The following is a 17,389-nucleotide window of genomic DNA, read 5'->3' on the forward strand; positions in this document are numbered from 1 at the left end:
CCCAGCGCTCACCTTGTTCCACAGGCCGAGTCTCCCCGCTGCCTCCCGGCCTGTCTCTCCCACTGCCCACCAACAGCATGCCCATGAAACCCTTCCTCTGTCAGAGGAGGGTATTTTTGTATTTAATAAAATACAGGGGACTTACAGAAAGCATCCTCCCAGTATTTTTGTGTTTAATAAAAACAGTCCATATTCACATGGAGCAGCAAGCAAAGAAAGTGACGCGGCTCAAAATCCCACCACCTAAAGTACACACACACACACACACACACACACACACACACACACACACACACACACACACACACACACACACACACACACACACACACACACACACACACACACACACTCTCTCTCTCTCTCTCTCTCTCTCTCTCTCTCTCTCTCTCTCTCTCTCTCTCTCTCTCTCTCTCTCTCTCTCTCTCTCCTGTTACCAGGGAATACAACTTATTAAAAGCATAGTAATAAAGCTATTTCTAGTGTGAGCTCTTCCCCCCTCTCTATAAGGTTATTCTTAGCAAAGCCATGTTATTTCTTGTTTTCTCTTTTCTTCTTAGCAGAACTGAAGTTCCTTTTGGTTGTGTGTGGTCTCAAACTATTTTTTATGTCCCTCAGGTCGCAGGACCCCACTGAGGTCCTCTGACCGGACAGGCCCCTCCCCATGTGGACTCTCTCCTGGTAATCAGTCGCCCTTGAAACGTTACTTTTAAATCATCAGATGCCGTCACTGACCTCGCCTCGCATCCCGGTTACTATGGCAACCTGGTGGAGGAGTCCATGGGAAAGTGTTGCCTGGTGACAGAGGAGATAGAACGGGACCTGCATCGCTCCTTACCGGAGCACCCCGCCTTCCAAAACGAAACGGGGATCGCTGCTTTGAGGAGAGTCCTGACGGCTTATGCCCACCGGAACCCCAGAATCGGGTACTGCCAGGTGAGCTGTGCGCTGTGGGGTGGAGGTCACAGCCCCCATCCTGGGCTACCACCCAGGCCTCGGGTCTGTGTTTCAGCCGTCTGTACCGAGGACTGTCGTGTGGAGGGAATCAACCTCGTGTAGTCAGGCTGATGATGCAGAAGGAGCAACGTTACCCAGTGCCCGGGGAGAGCGTTGCACAGGCTGGGCCTCTGTCCACGGGAGGCCGTGCAGTCTTCACGGTCTCCGGGCCTCCACTGCAGGACGGTATCCATGAAGCTGCCGTGGGAGCTTTCTCCCTCCAGAGCGTACAGAAGTCGTAGGGATTCTTTTTTAAATGCTATTTGGGGAGGAAAAAGCTGTTTGGGGTGGATCGCCTTCCTCCAGGATGCACGAGTGGAGGCAAGACACCCCCCGAGTGGTAAGCAAGCACAAAATAAAACCCCGGCACGAGGCTGGGTGAGAGAAGCTACTGACCCTTAAAAACAGAGGATTTTAAACTTCGTCTCCTGTGCATAAGCGAAATGTGTGTGTGTGTGTGTGTGTGTGTGTGTGTCTCGTCCGAACGTAGACACAGAGACAGCTGGGTGGGATCTGAGCCTGAGGCGTGCTCCACAGCCCAATCCAGCATCACACCGTGGGCTCAGGGATGGGGCGGTGGCTGATCGCTCAGCCCGGTGTGTCTTGTGAGGCCACGGTGACACCGTGGTCGTTCCAGCTTGGTGTCGCGGTGGGTGGGAACGCTGGGTCTCTCATCGTGCAGTCTTGACTTCTGCGGATCACTTGGGCTTGTGTGTTATTGAATGTCTCTGTGGCACTGTGTGGCCTCGTCAGTAACTGTCCCCTCCCCTGCGAACCCCCTGAGCAGTCCATGAACATCCTGACCTCCCTTCTGCTGCTATACGCCGAGGAGGAGGAAGCCTTCTGGTTGCTGGTTGCTGTGTGTGAGCGGATGCTGCCCGACTACTTCAACCATCGAGTCATTGGTAACTGCCTCCTTCCTCCCCCTCTGTACCCGGGGGTAGTGACCGAGCCAGGGCAGAGATGTTGATCACCAGTCCTGGTTATAAAGTCCCCTGTGCCACTCAGCTAGTCTCTGCACAAACACCGTTTTGACTCTTGAATTTGCAAAACTAACTAGTGTAATTCTCTGCACAGTTTTGGCAAAAGAGTGGAATGTGGCAACCTGATTGCTCTCTTGCCACAAACTCTTACAGGTTTTGGATAAAGAACAAACGAATTATGTGGATAGCTGAACTTCAGGAAAGAAAAACCTAGGCGCAAAAAGCAAATCAAAAAGTGAAAACCAAAGAGATTTTTCACTGATGCTGAGGCCTGGAAAGGGAGGGGGTCTGCTCCTGGTACCCAGGGAGTTTGTACAGACAGGAGAGGAGGGGAGTAGAGCAATACTGGAGACCCTTGAGGGCCGACGTGAAGGGCAGAGGAGGAAAATGCCTCGCTTACAGCTTGATTGTAAGAAAGCACATTTATGGCTGCCTGGGCTCTGGGCAAACCTGTGTTTGACCCATCAGTGCTCAAGCACTTGAGCCGCTGTCCTTTGTGCACTTGAGATTGGAATTTGCATCCTCTCTGTGGTCCAGCAACCTCCTTGTGGGGAAAAGGACATGAAAATTGCTCTGGCCTGGTGATACTCTTAGGGACACTTTTTAGTAATCCAGAATGAGAGATGGAGATGGCCTAAAATTAGGGCGGCAGCCATGGGAACAGAAACAAAAGAACCAATTCGAGATGGAATTTGGCAAAGGAGTGGATGTAGGGACAAGGCAGGAAGAAGATGCTTGAAAGCTGAAGTCTAAGGACCAAAGGAGTGTGATGACCACTCGGAGGAAGGTGGGGTGGGGCTTGGCTGGGAAGGAGGTGGCCTTTTGGTGACCTCTGACTGTCTTCCTCTGCCCCCTCCTGTGCCTGAGTGGTTAATTGGTTTCCTTCCCTTTTCACCTCATATCACGCGAGGTATTTAATGTTGTACAGAGCAGCAAGGAGTAACCAGAACCTCGCAGTCATTGGGAAGCATGTTGTCCAAGCTCTCATTAGGTGAGGAGTGTTGCTATGGGGCAGATGGTACTCAACAGTGATCAGTAGACCCTCCATGATAATGTGACCACCACCACAATACAGGGTAGAACATTTGGAACATTTCCATAATCCACAAAGTTCCCTTCTGCCTCTTCCCTGCCACATGCGACGCTTGGTACTGACTTCTGTCACCACAGATGAACTTGGCCTATTTTTGAACTTGGAATACACATAATAATAGAGAATGTTCTGGCTTCCTTCGCATAACACGACGTTGTTGGCGCGTCAGCAGTTCCTTTTCACTGCTGAGTAGTATTTCACTGTACATTCGTACCATGATTTGTTCATCCAGTCACCTGTTGATAGACATTTGAGTTTCCAGTTTCTTCTATTATAAATAGAGTTGCAATGAACATTCACGTATGAGTCTTTTTGGAATGTATATTGTCAGTTTTCTTTGTCTTTACCCAGGAGTAGAATTCCTGGGTCATAGTTAGATGAATGCTTAACTTTATAAGAAACTGTCAGTTTTCCAAAGTGGATGAAATGCCTTCATATTATCTCACACCAGCAATGTGTGAGAGTTCCAGTTGCTCTGCATCCCTGTTAGCACTTGGAATTGTCTTTTTAATTTTAGCCATCCTAGTGGGTAAGAAACGGAATGTCCTGATGGTTTTAATTTGCATTTCTCTGATAATTGTTAATGACGTTGCACCTGCTTTTCTGTGCCTACTGGCCATTTATTTATCATCACTTTTGAAGTGTCCAAATTTTACCTCTTTTTAGAAAAAGATTTGGTCATTGATTTCTTACAACTAAGTTGCATCAGTTCTTTATTGTGATTATGAAACCTCTGTCAGGTATATGTATCGCAAATATTTTCTCCAAGTTTGAAGTTTGCATTTTCATTTCATTAATGGTCTCTTTTGAAGAACACCAGTCGTTAATCTTGGTGAAGTCCAATTTGTAATTTTTTTCTATGGTTAATGCTTTTGTGTCCTAAGAAATTTTGCCTTTTTCCTGTCTTCCCCACGCCATGCAGATATCCACTGGATTCGGCACTTTTTTTTTTTTTTTTTTTTTTTGTCCATGCTGTGTGGCTTGTAGGATCTGAGTTCCCTGACCAGGGTTTGGACCCGGGCCCACAGCAGTGAAAGCGCCGAGTCCTAACCACTGGACCGCTAGGGAAGTCCCAATTCACAACTATTTTTTGAAAATACTGTCCTTTCCCCATAGAATTACCTTGGTCAAAACATCAAAAACCAGTGAACTAACTAAGTGTAAGTCCTTTTCTGGCCTCCAGTCCCGTTTCATCGTTGTGCGTATCTCAGAGTCGTTTTAATTTGGGGCTGACTTTGGAGGGAGTGACTCTCTCCCCCATCTCTGTGGCCTCCTTTCCCAGGGGCCCAGGTGGACCAGTCGGTCTTCGAGGAGCTCATCAAGGAGCAGCTCCCTGAGCTGGCGGAGCACATGCACGACCTCTCGGCCCTGGCGTCCATCTCCCTCTCCTGGTTCCTGACGCTGTTCCTCAGCATCATGCCCCTGGAGAGCGCAGTGAACGTGGTCGACTGCTTCTTCTACGATGGCATCAAGGCCATCTTCCAGCTGGGGCTGGCCGTGCTGGAGGCCAACGCCGAGGACCTGTGCAGCAGCAAGGACGACAGCCAGGCCTTGATGGTCCTCAGCAGGTGGGGACCGCCTGGGGTGGAGGGGCAGCAGCGGGACTCCAGGAGCCAGGCGGCAGGTCCAGGCAGCCGGGCTGTCGCTGTGGGAGTTCTTCCACTCTACCACTTGTCACCCCATGTGCCCCCAGGGCCAGGCCATCAGGCAGCCCCGTCACCCGTGTGCGGTGAGGAGTCTGCCTTCCCTCGCTCCTGTCCGCCAAGTGAGAGGCAGGAGGGGCGAGGGTATCGGTGCCTTTCTCTGAGCAGGTTCAAGTGTCCTTAGTCGAGAGGGACTCATAGTGGCCTTGAACGGGGGCGGGCAGGCGGACACGGGAAAACGTGGGCCTCAGGCCGCCAGCTGGAGGATTTGGACATTTTGTGCATAGGGGATGGTGCGTTGTAGGGGAGGCAAAGTCCCGCGAAGCTGAGGACGGGAACCCGGGTCCCTTGGAGCTGAGGGCAAGTTGGATGACAAATGAAAAGCTCCTTTTCAGAATACTGTGGAAGCTTAAAATTGCAGTATGCACAGGATTTTGTATTTATGTCACTGGAGAGTCACAGACCCCGGGAAACCTTCCCGTAGCGCCCAGGTCCACAAGTCTGGCTTCACGCACGTCTCTCGTTTTCTCTAAAATGAGTGTAGCAGTTGCTGCCTGGCACTCTCCCACCGTTTGGAGGCAGACGAGCTGGTTTGACAGTTGCTGCCACGTGTCCAGGGGCCCCTGTGAAGGCAGGTGTCGCATGGTGCCCAGGGGAGGGTAAACCTGTGCTTTTCCGGTGGATGGTGTGCCCAGGTTTCTGGATCACATCAAGAACGAGGATAGCCCTGGACCCCCGCTAGGCAGCCACCATGCCTTTTTCTCGGATGACCAGGAGCCCTGTCCCATGACCGACATTGCCGACCTGATCCGGGACTCCTACGAGGTACCTGGGCCCCATCCCTGCCCCAGCCCAGCTCTCTTGGGAGATGGACTTCCAGGGAGGTTTTCCAGGCTACTTCTGTTTCCTGTACGGACGCATAAGGGATCCTGTGAGTGAGTGAACCCTTCCTTCCCTGCAGAAATTCGGAGACCAGTCTGTGGCTCAGATCGAGCACATGCGCTGCAAGCACAGGATCCGGGTCCTGCAGGGCCACGAAGACACCACAAAGCAGAATGTGGTGAGTAGAGGCCTCCTGGCGGCCAGGTGCTGACCTGGGCTGGGTGCCCTGCTGGTCTCCTAACAGGAGAAAGCCAGCTTTTTTTTTTTTTGCATTGAATTAACAACCTGACAGGGTGAGCTGGTGGAGAAAGAGCGTGGGTTTAGTTTGAGAGTCAGACAGATGGTGAGCAAACTAACTACTGTGAGCCTCGGTCTCCCTGATTGTAAAATGAGGATAATACTAACCCCCGTGTGGGCTTAAATGAGGGGCAGTATAGAGCATGCCCGGCACCGAGGGCCTGCAGTGTTGATGGCTGTGCAGGAGGAACTTCCTGCCCAAGCTGTAGCCTTGCTACTGTTTACTCCCATTAGGACTTAAAATGCTTGTCCTGAGTCACGGACGTGTGAATCAGAAAAGTTGAGGATAAAAAGCCCTGAGAGAGCTGCCATAAAGTGATCTCTGTGATGGGAACAGACTCTGTCCCGGGAGGAGCTGGGCGCCTGGCGTCCACCCCAGCGGGACGCGCCCTCTCGGCCTCTGGTCCTCCCAGGGGCAGGCAGAGTTCACTCCATGACCGTTTGTTCTTTCCTCAAGCTGCGAGTCGTTATCCCCGAAGTCTCAGTCCTTCCAGAAGACCTAGAGGAACTCTACGATTTATTCAAGGTAGGAAAATCTGGGAGGATGAGGGAGTGACAGGCCCTGAGCCAGGCCCCAGCTGATGTCATCGCCTGCCTGCGGGAGGGTGCAGAGGCTGGAGGGGTCGGCATGTGCCTGTTGGGTGGCAGCGAGGCTGGAGCGGCCCCCTGGCCAGCTCTGGCTTGGCCGTGCCTCCTGGGCCCGAGCACGGATGCTGTTGCGCTCGGCTGATAGGCCCTCAGTGCTGGGGACGCGTCCTTCACTGCCCTAGGCCGAGTCCCCAGTCAATAGTGGATTCAGGGACTTCCCTGGTGGGGCAGTGGTTAAGAATCCGCCTGCCAGTGCAGGGGACCTGGGTTCGATCCCTGGTCCGGGAAGATCCCACATGCTGCGGAGCAACTAAGCCTGTGAGCCACAACTACTGAGCCCACGTGCCACAACTACTGAAGCCCGTGCGCCTAGAGCCCGTGCTCCGCAACAAGAGAAGCCTGCGCACCACAATGAAGAGTAGCCCCCGCTCACCGCGACTAGAGAAAGCCCTCGCACAGCAACAAAGACCCAACGCAGCCAAAAATAAATAAATTTATTTAAAAAAATACAAAAAAAAATAGTGGATGCAACAGTGACCCTTATTGAAATGATCACCTCGTATACTTTTTTCTATTATTATTTTTTAAAATTGAAGTATAGTTGATTCACAATGTTGTGTTAGCTTCTGGTATACAGCACAGTGATTCAGTTATACGTATATATATTCTTTTTTTAAAAAATATTTGTTTGGCTGTGGCTGGTCTTAGTTGTGGCACGCAGGATCTTTGTTGTTGCCGTGTGCGGGGTCTTCGTTGCAGCATGCGGGATCTTTTTCATGTTTTAGTTGCCGCATGGGGGATCTTTAGTTGCGGCATGCACGTGGGATCTAGTTCCCTGAGCAGGGATCGAACCGGGCCCCCTGCATGGGGAGCGTGGAGTCTTAGCCACTGGACCACCAGGGAAGTCCCATACGTATATTCTTCTTCATTATAGGTTTTTACAAGATATTGAATACAATTCCCTGTATCACCTCAAATACTTTTTAATCATAGCCTCACCCACATGACGTGTGTACATATTCTTGTGTTTGTGTGGCTGGTCTGCCTGCTACTTTATGTTCTGTTTTCCCCTGATGCTGTCATTAACACTTTTTCACATTGCCCTATGGTCTTACTCATTTTTAAATCATTTGAAACCTGTCATGTTGGTAATACTTACCATGCTAAACTGTATTTCGACTATTTGGATATTTAGGTGGAAGACTTGCTGAATTAAATCACCCTGCAAAGACCATTTTCAGGTGCCTTTTCTCTTGCTCGAAACAAGTCAGTAAAAATGGGGAAGAGAGGCAGACAGTGGACCCACTCCCTACAGCCTGGCAGTGAAGCGGGGAGAAGACAGCCGCAGAAAGCAGGCCAGCCCGGAGGAGTCGGCCACCGGAGCTGTCCTGGCGGGGCCTCTGAGCCGCCAGCACTTCTGCACTCAAAGGGCCGCGTGCGCAAGATAATCCGAAGCAGCACTTAGGTCTCCTGAGCAGAGCCGCAGATACTGTCTGACCCTTCCTGGGGCTGTCGTGTCACATCTCCCTGTGGTCACTGACATGGTGGCTGGCTTAGTAGGTTCCCGGCACTCCTCACGCCTGGTCAGCAGGATGCGTGATGAGTCCTCAGGCTACGTCTCCTGTAAACCTCACCGGGTTTCAAGTTTCATAGTTTCCTCTGTTGCATGTAGAGAAAATACGAAGCCAGAGGTGACTTAGTGTCCCACACCGCCACCTCTCTTTGACTTTCAAGGAGGAAAAACAGGGAGTACTAGAAACACAAAAGCAGGTTAACAAACGTGTTGTTTAGCATAAAACGTCTTTGACTTACTTAGGGCTAACCTCAATTTGAGAGAATAAGACGTCTCACATTTGAATTTATATGACTTAAGAGACTGCCTTAAATTCATCATAAAAATAAGTTTCATTAAGTACTAACTGTATCATTAATCTGTCATACAAGGAGTATTTAAAGAAGACAGACAGCTATTTCCTGTGTCCTATTTCTATCTTTTCTGTGAACAATGTGGGTGAAATTTATTTTCGTATTTTTTTTTTTTTTTTAGCTCTGCAGGCCTTTCATTTGTGTAGGACTAACTATGAATATAAACTTCAACTGTAAATACAAGACCAATTTCAAAATGCACTTCCAAAAGAAATTCCAGGACAGTAGCGTCATCATCATGGTGTCTAATTCCGTCATACAGCCTGAGGTACCTCCTTTATGTGCCCAGAGCCATCCTCACCGCCACGGAACCCGCCTCAGGCTGTCCTCCCCTGCTCCCACTGCCCCCCTTGCTGCTGACCTTCCCTGAATTCCCTTGGCTTTCATAATCTGGCCTCTTATATTTTAATGCTTCTTTAAGTACTGTGAGGTATAATGGTCCCTAGTTGGGTTTTACATGCACCTCTTGTCTCTTGAATCAGAAATTCGTTTTCCCAAGGGAAAGGGCCACATAGAGATACCCTTACATTGTTGTATAAATGTGTGATAGGGTCTTATTAAGGAGTCCATTCCTTGACTTCATTGCCTCCTTCCCGAAGCCTGGAACGTACAGGTGTGACCATTCTCTATGTCAACAAGGAATAGCCTGCTCTGTCTCCTTTACATACTCTTTCCTATTAAAGATGAACAGTGTGTACTTAATGAAATCTATTTTTATTCTGAATGGAAAGCAATCTTTCTTTTATGCCTTAATGCAATTCTTTCTTTTCTTTCAGTTTTATTGAGGTATAATTGACCTACAGCACTAAGTTTAAGGTGTACAGCATAATGACTTACATGTATTGCGAAATGATGCGCAGTAAGTTAACATCCATCATGTCATATGTTTATAGATACCAAAAAAAGAACAAAAATGATTTTTTTCTTGTGACGAGAACTTTTAGGATCTACTCTCTTAGCAACTTTCAAATATACCGTACAGCAGTGATAACTATAGTTGTCGTGTTGTACATACATCCCAGGACTTATTTATCTTATAACCGGAGATTTGTACCTTTTGAGCCCCTTCACCCCGTTCTATAACCCGCACCCACGGCCAGCCCCAGCCTCTGGTAACCACGAATCTGATCCTTTTCTATGACTTTGGGTTTGTTTGTTTGTTTGAATTTATTTTATTTTTGGCTGCGTTGGGTCTTTGTTGCTGCACGCGGGCTTTCTCTAGTTGCAGCGAATGGGAGCTACTCTTGGTTGCGGTGTGCAGGCTTCTCATTGCGGTGGCTTCTCTTGTTGTGGAGCATGGGCTCTAGGCGTGTGGGCTTCAGTAGTTGTGGCACGCGGCTCAGTAGTTGTGGCTCGTGGGCTCTAGAGCACAGGCTCAGTAGTTGTGGTGCACAGGCTTAGTTGCTCTGCAGCATGTGAGTTCTTCCCGGACCAGGGCTCGAACCCGTGTCCTCTGCATTGGCAGGTGGATTCTTAACCACTGTGCCACCAGGGAAGCCCATGTTGCTATTTTTTTTTTTTTTTTTTTAGATTCCACATATGAGATCATATAGTATTTCTCTGACTTATTTCACTTACCGTAATGTCCTCGAGGTCCGTCTAGGTTATAAAGCAATGTTTTAAATTACGTAAATTTAGATTTGCGATGTCTGTCCCTTATCCTCTGAAATTGAAAACAGCTTCATTAGTCTTCTCTCTTCAAGTAAGATGGGAACAATATAATACACACTTGATGTCATTGACTACTTTTGGAAATACTCAGGACCTGAAACAGTGCCTGTGACATTTTTGTAGATTCAGTATGTACAGATCTTTTCTCGTTCTTTTTTAATGGCTGCAGGATTTGATGGTAGGGCTTAACCATACTTTATTAACCATTCACCTGCTGAGGGACATTTATCTCATTTCCAGTTTTTTCTGCTTTATAAACAGTGCTGTATCAAGCATGCTTGTGCCTTTCTTGGGACACCTGTGCTGCCGTTTCTGTAGGATGGGTTCCTTAGGGATGCACAAACCAAGTTTTAGTCACTATTGCTAAAGCGTTTTAGATTTTTCAAATTTCAGTTCTACTGATGATGCCTAAGGGTGCTCATTTCCTATGTTCCCCACTCACCCAGCATTTAACATTATGGATCTTTTAAAATTTTACTAGTTGTGTAGAAAATTGCATTTCATTTTAACTTAACATTTGTTTACTCGTTAGTGAGGTTGAGTGCCCTTTCATAAGTTTATTGGCTAATCATATACTTTCTTGTATCATCTCTTCATATCCTTTGCCTGTTTTTATATTGACTTTTCTGTAGGATTCTGTGTAAACTGGTTGTACTAGTCCTTGGCCTTTATAACTGTTTTCTTCTGGGTAGGATTCTGAGGGCCTCTAGCATCACAGGGTGGCAGATATACACGCAAATTCACAGTGTGTCTTGGGTTTGAGGAATGGGAATTTATCAGACCTTTGTTTCACACTTGAACATTCTTATGATACTTTTCCTGATTCTGCAAAGGCTATTTAAGGAACATGGCTCCAGAGAATATGCAGTAAAATTATAGATGGCATTTTGGTTTCCATCCAAGGATAGGCACTTGGATATTATAGCATCTGTACTTGTTTCTGTGCCATCCTTATGGGCAGAGGGCATTGAAATCGTGAAGAACCCTGCAGTCATTGGGAACTATTTCAGGTGAGTTGAGATGTCCCAAGAGGTGATTTAGTACAGGTGTAAAAGAAACATTCTAAAGAGGCTAACCTGGTCCTAGGCGACAGGGTCAGTTTTGATTGCTTTAGTTTTCAGTTTATTCCCAAGACTTCAAATTGCCTTTGCTTTTTTTACTTTTACTTTTTTGAATTGTTAATATATTCATGTGGTTGAAAATTCAGAACATATAAAAAAGCTTGCTTCTCCATCTGGGTCCCTGCCCCCGTTTTCCATCCTCACAGGTTACCAGGGTAAATAGTTTCTTCTGTATCCTATAGATTTGTCTAGTACTTTCTGACTTTCAAATAATATGATTTAAGAAAAAATACCAGAATAAAAATTGTATGATTTCAATAATTAAAACTATGGCAGGGGAGTTCCCTGGCGGTCCAGTGGTTAGGACTCTGCGCTCTCACTGCTGTGGGTCCAGGTTCAATTCCCTGGTCGGGGAACTAAGATCCCATAAGCTGTGCAGTGTGGCCAAAATTAAACAAAACAAAACTATGGCAGCTGAACTGTACATTTAAAAATTGTTAAAATGGTAAATTTTGTTATGTATATTCTGCTACAATGAAAAAAGAAACCTTAATAAAAAGGAAGAAGTTTTTGCTTGTTACTACAGGGTTACCTGTAACTACATTTCTGGTTGGAGTGGTGAGATTGTGAGTTAATTTTTTCATTTGTTTGTTTTATAATGTTGCTTATTCAATACTGAATTTTACGAGGCAAAGCAAGTCAGGAGAGAAGGCTGTGTTGGCTTTGGCCTTTACGTGTGCGGCCTCCCATGGGGGCCGCCGCCCCTCACAGACCCCTCTCGCTCCCCTGTTAGAGAGAACACATGATGAGCTGCTACTGGGAGCAGCCCAGGCCCGTGGCCCTGCGCCATGACCCCAGCAGGCCCTACGCGGAGCAGTACCGCATAGACGCCCGGCAGTTTGCACGCCTGTTTCAGCTCGTCTCGCCGTGGACCTGCGGGGCCCACACAGAAATCCTCGCTGAAAGGACTTTCAGGCTCCTGGATGAAAACATGGACCATCTGATCGAATTCAAAGCATTCGTGAGCTGTCTTGGTATGACTCTGGGGGTCTTTCCTGCAGTGAGTTCATTTGGGACGTGAGTCTGTGAACACAAGACAAGTAGACTGTCACGCAGGCACATCCACTCAGTGAAATGGGTTTGGGAGTCGCCTGCCGTGATTTGGGGATTTTAAAAGTCCCTCTGCAGGCTCCTCTCGTGACCACTTTTATGTTTCCTAAGCGGGTGGTGGGAGGGCAGCCCAGGCTCTCAACATACATGGTTGTTGACCTTGTTCTCCTGGGCACCCAGGGTGTGGTGGTGTCTTGTTAGGAATGTGTCCTGAGACACATTTTTTTAAAAAAAATAAATTTAAAATTGAAGTATAGTTGATTTACAATATCGTGTAAGTTTCAGGTGCACAGCACAGAGATTCAGTTATACATACATATGTGTGTGTGTTGTGTGTATATATATATATTCTTTTTCAGATTCTTTTCCCTTATAGGTTATTACACACTATTGAGTATAGTTCCTTGTCCTCTACAGTAGGTCCTTGTTGGTTGTCTATTTTATGCATAGTAGTGTGTATATGTTAATCCTAGCCTCCTAATTTATCCCTCCCCGCACCCCCCCCCCCCCGCACATTCCTAACTCTTGCAGCTAAAATTACAATCTTTCAGAAGGTATGAGGCCAGACAAAATTCCTGAGGTTATGTTGCCGCTCAACAGTCACCAGTCACTACCCTTCACATTTTCCTTTCAGGTACACACTGTCTGGGTAGCAGTAGGTGAAGTGTCAGGTCAACAGACACTGACCTTACTACGTTCTCTCTACAGTGACTTTGTGTCCTGACACATGTACTTAAACCATTTGCATGTACTCAGTCTCTCTCTCTCTTTTTGGATTTTGCAGATATTATGTATAATGGAGAAATGAATGAGAAAATTAAACTGTTATATAGGCTTCATATCCCTCCAGGTAAGAAATTCCAAGTAGAAAACTTAGGCTCTGTTCTGCCTTGACATAAATCAGCTTTGTGCATGACCTTGAGGTTCTTGTCTTTTTAAATTTATTTAGACTTGAGGCAACAGATGTTTCTGGTTCGGGGTGGCTGATGACAGATTTTGAGTACCACATTGTATGGCCTGTGGCAGGGGTTCCCAGACTCGAGTGTACATCAGAATCATCTGGATGGCTTGTTATAATACAGGATACCTGGCCCACCCCGGTTTCTAATCCGCTAGGTCCGAGGACCGCACTTTGAGAACCACGGGCCTGTGGAATGTGGGGGAAGACAAACCCTGGTTGCCTTACAGATGGTTATCTTAGCTTACTGTTTTTTGAAAAATTGAGGTAAAATTGGTATTATACTAGTTTCAGGTGTAAAGCATGATAGTTCAGTCTTTGTATACACTACAAAGTGATCACCACAGTAAATCTGATTACCATTTGTCCCCATAAAATTGACCCCCTTCACCCATTTTGCCCACCCCCCCCCACCCCTTTCCCCTCTGGTAACCAACAGTCGATGGGTGTTGTTTTATTCATTTGTTTCATTTTTTTAGATTGCATATATGACTGAAATCATACAGTATTTGTTTTTCTCTGACTTATTTTGCTTAGCATAATGCCCTCAAGGTCCATCTGTATTGTTGCAAACGACAAGATTTCCTTCTTTTTCATGGCTGAGTAGTATTCCATTGTGTGTATGTATGTGTGTGCGCAACTTTACTGAATTCATTTATTCCAAGAATTTTTGGTGGAGCCTTTAAGGTTTGCTATATATATGGTATCTGACAGTTTTACTTCTTCCTTCCCTTTTATTTCTTTTTCTTGCCTAATTGTTTGGGCTAACACTTCCGATACCGTGTTGAATAAAAGTGGCAAGAGTAGGCATCCTTGTCTTGTTCCTGATCTTAGGGGAAAAGCTTTTAGCTTGTCACCATTGATTATAATGTTAGCTGTGAGTTTGTCATATGGCCTTTATTACGTTGAGGTATGGTCCCTAAATAACCACTTTGATGAGAGTTTTTAATCATAAGTGGATGTTGAATTTTGTCAAATGCTTTTTCTGCATCTAATGAGACAGTTGTGTGTTTTTTATCCTTCATTTTGTTAATGTGGTGTATCATGTTGATTTGTGGATGCTGAACCATCCTTACATCCCTGTAATAAATCCCACTTGGTCATGGTATATAATCCATTTAATGTATTGTTGAATTAAATTTTTTAAAACCCTGCTTTAAATTTAAAAATTTAAAAATTCTGCTACTTTTGGATGGAATGTTTTGTATATATATGTGGTTTAAGGCTGATGCTTCATTATTGATTTTCTGTCTGGATGTTCTATCCATTAATGTAAGTGGGGTCTTAAAGTCCCCTACTAGTACTGTATTGCTGTCAATTTATCCCTTTAGGTCAGTTAATATTTGCTTTATTTATTTAGATGTGCTGCTCTTGGGTGTATAAATATTTACAAATGTTATATCTTCTTGTTGGGTTGATCCTTTTATCAATATGTAATGCTCTTCTTTGCCTTTTATTACAGTTTTTGTTTTAGAGTCTATTTTGCCCAATAAAAGTATAGCCACCCCAGATTTCTTTTTGCTTTCATTTGCAGGGACTGTCTTTTCCATCCCTTCACTTTCAGTTTGTGTCCTTCCATCTGAAGTGAGTCTCTTGTAGGCAAGCATGTAGATGAGTCTTGGTTTTTCATCTATTCCGCCACTCTGTCTTTTGATTGGAGAATTTAGTCTATTTACACTTAAAGTAATTATTGAGAGGTATACACTTATTGCTATTTTGTTAATTGTTTTTTGTAGTTCCTGTCTGCTCTTTTTCTCTTTTTTCGCTTCCCTTGTGGTTTGATGACATTCTTCAGTGTTATATTTGGATTTCTTTCTCATTATCTTTTGTGTAGGTTTTTGCTATGTAGTTAATCACAAGGTTCACTATATGACAGCCTATATATATAACAGTCTGTTTTAAGTTGATAGCAACTTAAGTTTAAGTGTATTCTAAAAACTCTGTATTTTTATTCCCTCCCCCTACGTTTTGTTTTTGATGTGATATTTTACATATTTCTATTTTGTATATCCCTTAATCAAATCTGGTGTAGTTAATTGTACTATTGGATTGGCCAAAAAGTTCATTCAGGTTCTTCTGAAAGATGTTGCAGAAAACTCCAAACGAACTTTTTGGCCAACCCAATACTTTTGTCTTTTAACCTTTATATTAGCTTTGTAAGTGGTTGATCTAGCTTTACCTTTATATTGCCTTTATCAGTGACATTTTGACTTTCATGTTTTCTTGTTGCTAGCTAGGGGTTTTTCTTTTTCTCTTAAAGAAGTCCATTTAACATTCCTGTAAGGCTGGTTCAGTGGTGATAAACGCCTTTTGCTTGTTTGAAAACTCTTTTTATCTTTCCTTCAATTGTTTTCTTTTTTTAAAATTCATTTCAGTTGACATAGGACTATTCAAATGTTCTTTCCTTTGTATTTATTTATTTTTAATTTATTTAATTTATTTTTTGGCTGCATTGGGTCTTTCTTGCTGTACGTGGGCTTTCTCTAGTTGCGGCGAGTGGGGGGCTACTCTTCATTGCGGTGCGCGGGCTTCTCATTGTGGTGGCTTCTCTTGTCACGGAGCATGGGCTCTAGGCACGCAAGCTTCAGTAGTTGTGGTGTGCGGGCTCAGTAGTTGTGGCTTGTGGGCTCTAGAGTGCAGGTGCAGTAGCTGCAACACATGTTGCTCCGCGGCATGTGGGATCTTCCTGGACCAGTCTCAACCACTGTGCCACCAGGGAAGCCCAGTCTCCTTCAATTCTGATTAACCTTGCTGGGTAGAGTATTCTTGGTCGGAAGTTTTTCCTTTTAGCACTTTGAATGTATTGCGCCACTCCCTTCTGGCCTGCAGCTTCTGTTGAAAAATCAGCTGATAGTCTTATGGGGGTTCCATTGTGCATAACAAGTTGTTTTTTTCTTGCTGCTTTTAAGATTCTCTCTTTATCTGTAACTTTTATCATTTTAGTTATAGTGTGTCTTGGTGTGTGTCTCTTTGGGTTCATTGTATTTGGAACTCTCTGGGCTGTGGGAGAGTCCCATGGGACTGTAATTGTAAACTGTGCTGACCTCCAGACCAGGAGATCTGGAGGTGCTCCCCAGGCAACAGTTACAAAAATCATGACTTCAGATGAGTGTATAAGCCCCTTGGAAGGTACCAGAGAGCTGTGGTGAGGCTAAGAGAGGGTGCAAGGGTTATGCCTCCCTGCCTACATTCCAAGTGCGCCTCTGTAGTCTCTAGGTGTGTGGCAAATCTAAGCCCGTCCCTCAAGTTGAAGCCCTAGGACAAGTAAATGGGCCCTTTTGTGCAGGTGGGCTTGGGGGTGTGTTCCAGTCTGTTGTCTGTGCAGTGCCCTGGGTGTGGTAGCCTGCCCAGAACCGTCTTTCTGATTGTTTCAGTCCTGTGGGGCCTCAGGACTCTTGCCCTCCCGGGCCAGGGGATCAAGGGATAGCCCCCGTGTGGACCACGTTCATCTGCTGGCTTTTGCAAGGCTGCAGGAGAGAGGGTTGAGTATGGGACACACCTGCAGCTTTAGTGATGCAGGTGAAGAGCCCTGGGGCGGGGCACTCTTGTGAGTTCAGTGAGACTGTGCGCCCACCTCCACTAGCAAGGTATAGGTAGAGTGAACAAAGGGGAAAATGGTGCTTCGTTTCCGAAGCAAGTCCCACCTGTCTCTGCCCCTCCAGCAGAAGCTTTAAGATTAGCAAATGGGGGGTGTCCCTGGTGGCGCAGTGGTTGGGAGTCCGTCTGCCGATGCAGGGGACACGGGTTCGTGCCCCGGTCCGGGAAGATCCCACATGCCGCGGAGCGGCTGTGCCCGTGAGCCATGGCCGCTGAGCCTGCGCGTCCGGAGCCTGTGCTCCGCAACGGGAGAGGCCACAGCAGTGAGAGGCCCGCGTATCGCAAAAAAAAAAAAAAAAAAAAAAATTAGCAAACGGGTCTCCTTCACATGCAGTCCAGGCACTACTTAAACTGCTGCCTCTGCGCTGGGTCCTAGGACCAGTGAGACCCTCAGTAGGAGTATCTCAGATCCCTACACTCCCCAGGTCCCTGGGACATAAGCTCCCCTTGGTTTCCAAAGCCAGACAGTTTGGGGGCCTCGTTTCCATTCATCTACTGATGGACATTTAGGTTACTTCCATGTCTTCTTGGCTATTGTAAATAGTGGTGCTATGAACATTGGGGTTGCATGTATCTTTTCGAAT

The 17,389-nt window shown here is 46.2% G+C and overlaps 1 protein-coding gene across 6 annotated transcripts in view; it reads left to right on the forward strand.

The window, feature by feature from the left end:
• Positions 1-17,389, forward strand: part of TBC1D8 (TBC1 domain family member 8) — a 121,650-nt gene that overhangs the window by 97,081 nt on the left and 7,180 nt on the right. For 2 of the 6 annotated variants that reach the window (XM_030838777.2, XM_030838781.2), the window contains exons 10-17: positions 722-936; positions 1,784-1,901; positions 4,355-4,640; positions 5,411-5,540; positions 5,677-5,775; positions 6,352-6,420; positions 11,934-12,174; positions 13,035-13,100. In XM_030838777.2, the coding sequence (XP_030694637.2) occupies positions 722-936; positions 1,784-1,901; positions 4,355-4,640; positions 5,411-5,540; positions 5,677-5,775; positions 6,352-6,420; positions 11,934-12,174; positions 13,035-13,100 (1,224 nt within the window). Of the gene's footprint in view, positions 1-721; positions 937-1,783; positions 1,902-4,354; positions 4,641-5,410; positions 5,541-5,676; positions 5,776-6,351; positions 6,421-6,740; positions 8,696-9,184; positions 12,175-13,034; positions 13,101-13,199; positions 14,720-17,389 lie in introns of those variants that run through there. The other 4 variants (XM_060309183.1, XR_009566110.1, XR_009566111.1 and 1 more) reach the window with 4 other exon arrangements.

The sequence above is a fragment of the Globicephala melas genome, chromosome 12 (assembly GCF_963455315.2).
Source record: "Globicephala melas chromosome 12, mGloMel1.2, whole genome shotgun sequence".
In the NCBI taxonomy this organism is placed as follows: Eukaryota; Metazoa; Chordata; class Mammalia; order Artiodactyla; family Delphinidae; genus Globicephala; species Globicephala melas.